Source organism: Podarcis muralis, chromosome 8, assembly GCF_964188315.1.
Source record: "Podarcis muralis chromosome 8, rPodMur119.hap1.1, whole genome shotgun sequence".
In the NCBI taxonomy this organism is placed as follows: domain Eukaryota; kingdom Metazoa; phylum Chordata; class Lepidosauria; order Squamata; family Lacertidae; genus Podarcis; species Podarcis muralis.
Window position 1 is genome coordinate 49,040,096 of NC_135662.1, and position 12,044 is coordinate 49,052,139.

At 45.6% G+C, this 12,044-nt stretch overlaps 1 protein-coding gene and 1 long non-coding RNA gene across 2 annotated transcripts in view; one reads left to right on the forward strand and one right to left on the reverse strand.

Annotated features, from left to right (window-relative positions):
* Positions 1 to 930, reverse strand: part of APCDD1 (APC down-regulated 1) — a 36,000-nt gene extending 35,070 nt beyond the window's left edge. Inside the window, exon 1 of the mRNA XM_028737367.2 lies at positions 333 to 930. Within this exon, the coding sequence (XP_028593200.1) occupies positions 333 to 390 (58 nt within the window). The 5' untranslated portion in view covers positions 391 to 930. The remainder of the gene's footprint in view (positions 1 to 332) is intronic.
* A 196-nt stretch (positions 931 to 1,126) lies between these two features.
* Positions 1,127 to 12,044, forward strand: part of LOC114600748 (uncharacterized) — a 158,581-nt gene continuing 147,663 nt past the window's right edge. The window contains exon 1 of the long non-coding RNA XR_013393957.1: positions 1,127 to 2,614. This is a non-coding gene — a long non-coding RNA (uncharacterized LOC114600748). The remainder of the gene's footprint in view (positions 2,615 to 12,044) is intronic.

Sequence of the window (12,044 nt, forward strand, 5' to 3'; positions counted from 1 at the left end):
ATAATTATTATTATCCACAAGTGCAGCACTACCAGCGTGTGAGGCTGCTCATTACTACGATAAAACGTTCAGGTTGCCACTCGAAGAAAGATCTGCCTAAATAACAATAATAACTAATAAATTTATTATTTATATCCCACCCATCTGACTGGGTTTCCCCCAGCCACTCTGGGCAGCTTCCAGCAAAATATAAAAACAAAATAAAACGTCAAACGTCAAAAACTTCACAAGTTTTTAAAGATGCCTAAGAGAGGGAAAGCAATAAACATTTCTCGCAGATATAACGACAGTATAACAGAAACATTGCAAATGCGTCTATCTGCAGTACTCACCATGCAAGAGCAGGGCTAGGAACAGGTATCTCACCAGGCTGCAGCAGAAGCAGGACATTTCCAGCTCTCCAGCGGCTTTTCCCCCGTCCAAGCCTCTCACTTTTCCTTCCGCCTCTTTCTTCCTTTTATCCTCCGGCGCTTTCTTCCTCTCCCTCAACACTTTCTTCTCCGGGAAGCTTTGTGCCTCCCTTGCAATGCCAATAATCCCCCAACCCCCGCCACACACGCACACAAAATCCTTGTGCGGGAAGAAGATGAAGGGCGGGCTGGAGAGCCTCTTCTGGGCACCCACCTGGCGGAATCAGAAGCCCCGCTCTCTCTTCGGGGCCGGCGGCACGAGCAGGAGGAGGCAGCCAAGTCCCAGCTCCTCGCGCGGCGGCGGCGGCGGCTTCTGCCCGAGGCTGAACTCCACGCGCTCCCCCTCCTGCGCGGAGGGCTTTCAATACAAGGCGGCGAGCCCCATGCCGGGCGCCCCGAAGGACTCTGGGCGCGCGCAGAGAGGCGTCTGGGGCTCCTCAGGCGCCTTCTCTGCCCTCTGCAACCTCTCTGGTCGTCGCTGTTTCCCTGCCGGCTTCTCCTCCGCGGCTTTCTCTCCTCCCCACTGAGCTGCTGCTGCTGCAGAAACTCCCCTTCATATTTCCCCTTCCAGCGGGCAGAGGAGGAGGAGGGGTCGGGGAGGGGCGCTGCTCGCCTCCGGATCCCGAAATCGGACACCCTCGACTTGAAAGGAGACTACAAAGGGCTGGGAGATATGCGGAGGGGGAGGATTGCGCCGTTCCCGCCCAGGGCGCGGTCCCCGCCTCTGCCCTTCCCCTCAGTCATGGGTACCAAGCGAGTCAGATGGCCCGGGCTGAGGGGGGAAATGTCGGGACTCATCAAAGAGCTTCGTTTATCAGGCGCCTCAGCAGAGGCGGCCCGGGCAGATCAAAGAGCGGGAAATCCCAAAGAGCGGCGGTTGTGTCAGTCGCTGTTGTCGGCTTCGTTTGGCAGGGAAGGAGCTGCTCCTAAGTGTGGCGAAGCCTGCCGTGCTCCACGCACATCACTCCCTGGGTTCTAGAGATTTCCCACTCGGGTTGCACAGATGATTTGTGATTTAAGGGGCTATTCCTTAAAGGGCGGTGCATCCTTAAGGCCTCTTCACCCAAGGAAAACTCGTGTGTGTGTGTGTGTGTGTGTGTGTGCATGTGTGCTCCCCTCATAATGATGCATGCAGTACCTACCACAGGTAACCACAACCAATTAAGGATTTATTTGGTTTTATTTGTATAATACAAGCAGTGTTCATTCCAGTGTTGACTCTGTAAGACACCAGCTATCCCCACCTGCTACTTTGGATACACTTCAGAATACAAACTGTTGGTTATATCTGAAAATCTGTTTCTGGCAGCAAGGGCCGGCCTGCTCATTAGGCAAGGACAGGGCAGCCCATGGGTGAGTAGAGTTTTTTAAAAAAAGTGACGGACCCCTGGATGGTTAAGTTCAGTCAAAGGTGACTATGGGGTTGCTGCGCTCATCTCACTACAGGCCGAGGGAGTCAGTGTTTGTCCACAGGCAGCTTTCTGGGTGATGTGGCCAGCATGACGAAACCACTTCTGGCACAACTGAACACCGTGATGGAAGCCAGAGCGCATGGAATCACTGTTTACCTTCCAGTCGCAGTGGTAACTATTTATCTACTTGCACTGGCGTTGTTTTCAAACTGCTAGGTTGGCAGAAGCTGGGACAGAGCAATCCCCGTTGAGGGGATTTGAACCGCCAACCTTCTGATCAGCAAGCCCAAGAGGGTCAGTGGTTTAGACCACAGTGCCACCCGCTCCCCTCAGTGCATCTCCACAAGATGAGGAATTTCTTGCTAGAGCAGTGGGCTGTGCTGGAACAGTGATGGGGAAGGGTGGTGGAGCAAGAGGAATAAGGACAGTAGTTGTAAACTAAACCTCAGAACACTCTGATTTGGCAGTGGATTGTACAGTGTACAGAACAATTTCTGCCACTCCCCAGAGGAGGAAGAGACATGTGTTTGTGGTAGGTGACTCTCTACTGAGCGGAACAGAGGCAGCAGTGTGTGGAGGTAACAATATGAAAAGGTTTCTTCAGCAATGTTTGAAGCAAGAAGAGGACAAGCAAGTAGTAAGCCCTCTGTGTGGAGAAGACAGAAATGCTATTGAGTGACAGAAGGAGGAACTGCTCACCACCTACTTTGCCTCTGTCTTCACCCAAAAGGAAGCAGTGCCCAACCTGGTGATAGCAGAATAAGTGATGCAAGGTGGGAGCTGCAACCCAAGGTAGGAAAAGAGATAGTAAGGGAACACCTAGCTACTTTATATTAATTCTAATCTCAAAGGCCTGCACCCAAGGGTAGTAAAGGAGCTTGCGGGTGTAATCTCAGAGCTTCTGACTATAATCTTAGAGAATTCATATATAGTGGTACCTCTGGTTACGTACTTAATTCGTTCCAGAGGTCCGTTCTTAACCTGAAACTATTCTTAACCTGAAGCACCACTTTAGCTAATGGGGCCTCCCTCTGCTGCTGCACCGCTGCCGCACAATTTCTGTTCTCATCCTGAAGCAAAGTTCTTAACTCAAGGTATTATTTCTGGGTTAGCGGAGTCTGTAACCTGAAGCGTATGTAACCCGAAGTACCACTGTATATTTTATATATATATGGAAGTTTTCAGTAGAAAAATAAACTGGAAAAGGTGGAGAGAATTCAAAACAAAACAAAAGTGCATGAAACTGGTACAGTACAATATGTGGGTATATAGGCAGCATGATTATTCTAATGAGTATAAAATTATCAACAGGTCATTATGCTTTTTATAAATGCACTCTAAATATCATTATATTTTTCCATACACAACCTACAACTTAAAGCAATCCATTGGTATGTTGCAAGAGTAGTCTTCTATCCATTGTTCAAAGGGGGGCAGGGTATTGATGTATCTATATCAGTCTTTTAGCAGGAGTAAGCGCGCAAACTGTCCATTTATGTTGACCCACTATCAAACCACATATAGTTGGTATGTGGTGTAGGATAATATTATCATCTGACAATTTTAAATCCCCCCAAGTAATATTTATACATGTAAATGCTGCAGACATACTGTATCTTGATTTTAGTGAGGCTTTTGACAAACTCCACCATTATATTCTTACAGAGAAGCTGGTAAAATTGGGCTGGACAAGGTAACTCTTAGGTGGATTTGTAGCTGGTTGACTGACTGAACTCAAAGGGTGCTTCCTTGTCATGTTGGAAAAAAGTGACAAGTGGGGTGCTGGGCGCATTGTTGTTCAGTGTCTTTATAAATGATTTGGATGAAGGAATTAAGGGGTGTCCATCAAATTTTCAGATGACACCAAACTGGGAGAGGTAGCTAATCAGCAGAAGACAAAATTGGAATTCAAGATGCCGTTAACAGATGGGAGAATTGGGGCCAAACTAAACAAAATTGAATTTCAATAGGAACAAACGCAAGGTTCTAAAGTTAAGCAAGAAGAACCAATTATAAGATGGGGGACATCTGGTTTGTCAATAGTACATGTGAAAAGGATTGAGGGTAGACTAAAAGCTTAACATGAGTCAACAGTGTCATGCAGCAGCAGAAAAAAGCTAAAGCTATTCTTGACTGCATGAAGAGAAGTATAGTGTTCTGATGAAGGGAAGTCATAGTACTGCTTTAGTCTACCTTGGTCAGACCGCACCTAGAGTGCTGTGTCCAGTTCTGGGCACCACAGGTTTTTTTTTTAAAAAATAATGTTTATTAAAGATTTTCTTGGTGTACAAAAGTATGTGCATTGTCTCCTTTTCAGGTTGTGAAGTCTTTTCTACAGATCAGTTACATTTGTTATGAAATGTTAGTGTTGAGTAAGGTTGAAGAAAAAGAGTGGGGGAGAGGAGGGGTGGGGTGGTGAAATTTATATTCTTTTTCATAGTGTACATGTGGGGTTTTGTGTTGACTTCAGCTGCGTAGGTTCTCTTTCTATTCACTTGCTACATTTCCTTGGTAGTGAGAGGGATTGGGGCGCAGGTTGAGGTTGGTTGTCTGTGGTTGGCTGCAGTGAGGTTTGTTAGCATGTGTGAGGTGGGGAGGGCTTGTTGAGTCACATAAGCCAGATTGATTTGTATGCTGTTGGCGGGTTCTTGTTGGCTTCTTGGGCTGTGTTTGTGACAAAGGGGAGCCATACTGGGATGAAGGCATTCTCTTCTGTTTGTCCCCATGTCAGTTTCATTTTATTGGTTAGCTTTTCTAGTAAGGCTGTTTTCCCATGTGATTTGGTTTCAGTGGTTGGGAACCAAAATTTAAGAATGTTATTGACAATGTAGAACATCTGCAGAGGACGGCAACCAAAATGATCAAGGGTCTTGATAGGAATGGTTGAGGGAGTTGGGTATGTTTATCCTTGTAAAGAGGAGACTGAGAGGAGATCTGATAGTCATCTTCAAATATTTAAAAGCTGTCACGTGGAAGATGGAGCAAGCTTGCTTGCTTCTGCTCTAGAGTGTAGGACCTGAACCAATGGAGTCAAGTTATAAGAAAGGAGATTCTAAGTATACCTCAGAATGCAGTCAACAAATCTTCCCTTGCCCGCCTATGTGGAGGAATTCCTCTACTACCCCTGTGTCACAAACAGGAAGTCTAAAGAATGTAGTCCACCCAATTGTATTGGTGTTCTAAGACACCACCCTGTGAACCGCCCTGAGACCTTCAAGTATAGGGTGGTATAGAAATTAAATAAATAAATAATAAGACATGAGAATACATAGTTCTGGTATGAGACCAGAATAACTGTGCACGATACAAGTTGCAATGTTGGGCACAGAATTGTTTTACACCGCATGGCATGTTCTTCTGAAGTTCAGAACTAAAAGTGGGACACGGTTTTCCAGTCAGGTATACTGTGTGTTGTTAAGAAAGCTCTGTGTTACAAAGTTTGTGAGCCCCTGATCTTGAGGAACCATTTTTCTCATCTGGCAATATTCCTTTTTGCTAAATAATCAAGAAGCAGAACTTAATTGTGTTAAAATAACTATCTCCTCAGTAGAAAAAAAAAATTAAAAATTGTCCAGTAGCACCTTAGAGACCAACTAAGTTTGTTCTGGGTATAAGCTTTTGTGTGCATGCACACGTCTTCAGATACACTGAAATAGAAGTCACCAGACTCTTATATATAGTGGCAGAGTTGGGGTTTTTTCTCAAAAGGGTACTGGGAGATTACATATGCTAAAGCTATCTTTGGTCATCTGCATACTATCCCTTGCTTTTTCCTGTAGGAGTAATTGCAGTCATTAACAGCCGTCAATAGGTTTACCATACCCATTGAGTCAATCACCCATTTCTTTCTACCCTTCATGTGCATGCACATGAAAGCTTATAACCAGAACAAACTTAGTTGGTCTCTAAGGTGCTACTGGACTATTATTATTATTATTTTATTTCTTTAGACTGCATCAGATCAACATAGCTACTTGCCTGAATCTATCTCCTCACTACTTAGCCATATACAGTATAATTGATAACAAGCAGGTTCCACAGTCTAGAGAAAAATTCCTACAGAAATAGGAAGCAGTGGGGACTTCCGGCGAGGCAGCATGGCGGCAGCAGCAGAAGAAAAGAGCTCCTGAAGCCAGCCAGAGTAAAAGGCTCTGGTGACCGATTCCCGGACCCCCCAGAACTGCTGCTGCCAGCACTGCCAACGGAGAGGAATTGGGGGTGCCCGGGCATCTATCAAAGGAGCCAAAACACCCCCCCCACGACCTTGATTGAGCCGGAAAGGCACCCGACCCCCCCCCCAACAGCCGAGAGGAGCTCCAAAACCCGGAGGACAGTGGAACTAACGCAAAGAGGGAGAAAGAAAGGGAGAGAGGAAGAAGAAGAAAGAAAGAAAAAGGAGCCCCAAATTTACCGTTGCTGCCCCCATCTCTGCCGACGGGAAAGCAGAGGAGAGGTAGGTGAGCACGGTGAAGGCAAAATAGGCTTCGGGGAGGAAGGGAAAAAAAAACAAAAACGCACGTGGCTGAGCCCTACCGGGAGCTCCAGCGGCAAGGAGAACACAGAGAAGCTGCATAACAAAGGAGACCACAGAAAAGAAAAAACAACCTTCCCCCCCCCTTTTTTTTTTTTTTAACACCCCCCTTTTTTTAACCCCTTCCTCCCCCTCCCTCCCTCCCTTTAAAGAAAATATATATATACATCTTTCTTATCCCTCCCCCCCCATATACCTACTTTTACCACTTTTCTTTTTAAAAGAGGGGCCACTGCTGCTGCAGCCACCCTTTATTTGAATCTTTACTTTTATTTCTATCTTTTCTACTCACTATTTAAAGACACACTTTTCCACACACACATCCTCAATTTAAACCTCATTTTATTTCCACCTCAAACCCCCCTCTTAAGATTTAAAATGGCAGTACCCAGAAAACAGCCCTGAACCATCACAGGCCATTTCCTGGGACTGCCACTCCGCCCCAGACTTTCCACTCTCTTTTACCTACCCTCTTTTACCTATACTTTACTCATTAAAAAAAATAAAAAATAAATAAAAAGCTCTATTTAAAGACACCCCCCCCCTTTTTTTTTTTTTTACCTTTAATTCTCATTTTTATCTTTTACCCGTACATTTTTGGTTGCTTTTCTGCAGACGGAGAGTGGTGGCGGTGGTTGGGGGGACATATTATTATTATTTTTTAAAAGACAGAGCAGAGCCATACAATTATTCTTCTTTTCTTTCTCTTTTTAAAGCTCTTGTTCGCCCGCTCCTGAGGGGGGAATCTATCGCCCCCAGCTACGACCACCACTCTCTTTTAAAACAAAAATTTCCTCCATATACCCATTTGGAGAACAAAAAATAACTGCATGGTTTTGTTTGATTTGTTTTTCTTAAGAATAATATTTCCCCCTGGTTATTGTTGTTATTTTTTGCTTGTGGGAAAGTAATTAAAAATGGAGGAAAATTAAACATATACCCTCTAATCTCTTGCATCTCTACCTGCTAACCCCCTTCCCTTTATATGAACTGTCTGTCCATTAGTCTACCCATCTCTGCTTACCTGCCCCCCCCCCGCCTCGGCGGCACCGCTGAGGCATCTACAGAAGCCCTAGAGAAGTTCTTAAAACACAGGCTAGAAGTGACACAAATGACCACCTAATCGAAACGCTCTGTAAAAGCCACCAGCCAACAAAGCCTGATCAGCTCAGCAACCCAACAATACCCAGGAATCACCACTGCCACAACTCCTAACCATCACACGCCCAACCCCAAGAGGACGCCAAGCCAACCTCAAACCAAAACCATCAGGGAGACCGAGATGACACCAACCAGGGAGATGGCAAACAATGCTAAGATGGTAGCTCCCCTTCAAGATGATGACCACCCAATAACGAAACGAGATCTGAGGGAAATGGAAGCACGATTAGAAGAAGCACTGAAGGCCACAATGGCTCCCATGCAGGTACTAATCAACAATCTAACCTCCAAAGTGGAAGCTCTAGAGAACAAGAACCAAATGCAAGAAAGAATAATAGAACAATACCGGGAGGAGAACGCACGTGTGAACAAGAAACTGGACGAACTGGTAAACCAAATGGAAGCAGAACACAACGAGATGAAAATTAAGCAAGCCGACCTTGAAGACCGCAATAGACGTTGTAACATCCGCTTCCGCAACTTTCCTGAAAAAACAGAGGAGAAAAGCCCAGCGGACCTAATTATACGCTGGCTGAAAAACACAATCCCAAGCCTGAAACTTGAGGCAGAGGACTTGGAGAGGGCTCACAGAGCCCTAAAACCTATGCCAAAACCCAGCGCCCCCCCAAGAGACATCATTGTATGTTTCACACGCTACCGAAAGAAGGAAGAAATATGGCACCAACTCAGAAACTCAAGCAACCTTCGATATGGAGAAACCCCCATTCTGGCCTTACAGGACCTATCGCAGGATACCCTAAACCGGAGGAAAAGCCTGCGCCCATGCACCCAGCGTCTCCAACAAGCAGGGATCAAATACCGATGGGGCTTCCCCTTCCGCCTCATTGTAACAACGAACACAACACAACACATGGCTACCAACATACCCGAGGCCCTGCAACTACTAAAGAACCTTGAACTCGACCTCCCGCCGGAATGGAAACCGACAAACCCACCAAGCGACAGCCCCAACCACGAGGAAACAACAGCAAACAACTGGACAATGGTACAGAAGAAAAAGATACAACAGAAGCGGCGCAACAACGCAAACCAATACAGGCAAGCATCATGCTCAGAACCGTCCCGCCGGCCATACGACACAAGAAACCAGACCAAGATCAACCAAACCAACTCATCGCAGATGGACAACCCTACAACAACAACAACCCCGGCTGAAAGAAGCAACCAGGAAAAAACCACAAACTGAAGGACTGGTGATTCCCCCCCTTTTTTTTTTTCCCTCCCCCCCCAAAACATAGATTTAGTTAACACCATCAACACCCCCCCCAGCCCCGCACCCCCACAGAAATCCCCACCCCAACACCAGTCCAGACGACCTCAACCACATTCCCCATCACCCACACCTTCAACATCCTCATACTCCATACTAAGGAAAAACAACTCCAACCTTAATAACACAACCCACAATCAGGCTAAAATCTGATACCCAACCAGCACTATGGTGGCACCAGAGCGTACCAGCACCCACATCCCCACCCCAACACACCAACAATGTTGCTCATAATACTGGCAACATTGCTTACAAACCTTATACCTGACAGCGACGTTACAAAGTCACTTCACACTGTCTCGCTGATCACCCCCTATCGCAGACAACAGGGGGGACGGCCTGTCCTTGAACACGGCCTTCCACACCAGCTGAGACCTAGGACCAACTGGCTAAATGCCAGATGGCCCAAAATACCCCAAACAAACACCTATATGACTACATATAGGAAACTCCCTACAACTTACCCCCTACTCTTTAACCCAAATCTCACTCTAATCCTACTAGCCCCCCATCCACCACACCCTAGGTCAGCGCAACCCCACTGGTTCTTTAAACAACACGAAGAGAGAGACACAAGACAACCCGAACGGGTTGGCATGGAATCGCCCCACATAATAGATAAACAAAATGGCTAACCTAAAAGCAATTACATTAAACGTGAGGGGGCTGGGAAACCCCATCAAAAGAAAACGCATCACCTCATACATAAACACCATGAAACCACACATCACCTTCCTACAAGAAATACACAATCCACCCAAAGGCAGCAAACTCCTGAGCGACCCCCGCTTTAGTCAACAGTGGGTCGCACAAGGCTCAGGGAAAGCCCGTGGTGTAGCCATAATACTCAGTAGGGACCTGAACTTCACTGCCACAACAGTCCTCAAGGACAAAAAAGGCAGATTCATTTTCGCTAAAGGGACACTAGATGGCAAAATCAAACTGACAATCGGCTCCATATATGCCCCAAACACGAAACAACTAGAATTCTTCCAGAAAACACTAAACAAATTCCTCTCCTTCTCTGAAGGGGAAGCAATCCTAGGAGGGGACCTCAATCTAAATATGAAAGGTATATCCCTGAAAGATATCCACCCCACAACCCCATGGGCAACCTTCCTCCGAAGGAAACCCCCAACAACCAGGAACTCTTACAAGTTACTAAAAATGCTAAAAAACAGGGGTCTCTATGACATTTGGGGTGAGCAAAACCCGGGAGACATCAGCCATACATTCCAATCGGGACGCCATGATACAGTGTCCAGACTGGACAGCATTCTACTCACACAGGGTCTGATTCCCTCAGTAGAATCAACAAACATAGGTAACATTAAAATCACAGATCACGCCCCAGTAGAAGTCACTGTTAAAATAGGAGAAGGAACACAAACCACCCCATCCTGGTCCTTCAGTCCCATCCTAACTACAAACAAACAAATTAGAGAGAGTCTCACAAAAACCCTCCAAAACTACTTCAAAGAAAACGATGTAAACAATACAACAACCCCCCTCCTATGGGACGCAATGAAAGCGGTCACCAGAGGAGCTTGCATAAAAGAGAAAACATTCCTTAAAAAACAAACCTCCTCAAAAATTAGCAAAATAGAACAAGACATCACAGCCCTCTCATCACGCTACAAACAAACAGGATCTAAAAAACTCCTCAAACTTATAGAACAGAAAAGGAGAGAACTAGACTCCTTAGAAATCAACAAAACAATGATCAACATTCTATACTCTAAACAACGTTTCTATGAATATGGAGGGAAAAACTCCAGAATACTAGCAAATAGATGTAGGAAAAAAGCACTCAAAACAAGAATACACTGCATCACCAAAAAAGACGGCAACATAACATTCTCCCCCAAAGAAATAATTTCAGAATTTGCAGAATTTTACTCCAACCTATACACCTCCCATAACCCACCAGAGAGGGAAATCAAAAAATTTCTAGCAGGACTGACCATGCCTACCCTAACTGATGAGGAGCGGGAATTCATGGACAGCCCTATCACCCCAGAGGAAATAGATGCGGTCCTCAAAAACTTGAAACCACACAAAGCCCCAGGCCCAGACGGCTTCACAGCAGAATTCTATAAGAAATTCAAAGAACCCTTGATGCCCTACATGACCCGCCTATTCAACGACATCATAAAAGGAGGCCCCATCCCCAAAACCTGGACCCACTCCAAAATAGTCTCCATCCCAAAACCACTAAAAGACAGCCTCAAAGTAGAATCATACCGCCCAATCTCATTAATAAACCAAGACTACAAGATATTCACATCAATCTTGGCCAACCGCCTAAAAATCTTCCTACACAAGTTAATAGCCCCAGACCAGACTGGCTTTGTCCCTGGCCGCAATATAACAGACCCCATCAGGAAACTACTGAACCTGATCGAACACAGCAAGGCAACCAAACTCCCATTGACAATTATGTCCCTAGACATACTCAAAGCCTTTGATTGCTTGGAGTGGAAATACATATTAGCAGTACTAACTAACATGAAATTTGGCCCCAACTTCCTACAAATCCTCAAACAAATATACTCCCAAGCCTCAGCAAAATGCAGAACTAACAATATGGATTCTAACACTATAGCTATCCAAAGAGGCACGAAACAAGGATGCCCACTGTCTCCCTTCTTATTTATCCTGGCTCTGGAACCCCTAGCAATCCGCATCCGAGCAGCCACAGACATCAAGGGAGTGGAAATAAAAGGCAGGACCTATAAATTAGGGCTCTTTGCAGATGACCTAATGGTCACAACACCAGACCCCATAAGCACAGCAACCTCCCTAATCAGAGAACTCAACGCATTTGCAATGGTGTCGGGCCTACAGGTAAATTTCACAAAGTCAGAAGCTATGTGCTTCAACACCCCTCCTCACACCCAAAAAGAACTCACGAAGGTCACCAAAATAAAACTTTGCCACACCAAGTTCAGATACCTAGGGGTACAAATAACCAGAAACCTCAATAAATTATACCTCCACAACTACAAGCCCCTGTGGCGACAAATTAACAAAGACCTAAAGAGATGGAATAACATGAACCTCACTCTCTCAGACAAAATAGCCATGATCAAAATGATCACACTCCCAAAACTAACCTACCTATTCCAAACCCTCCCAATCTGGATCCCCTCAACCCAACTTCACAGTTGGCAGAGAAAACTACACTCTTTCATCTTCTCACATAAAAAACCAAGAATAAGCCCCAAATACCTGCACCT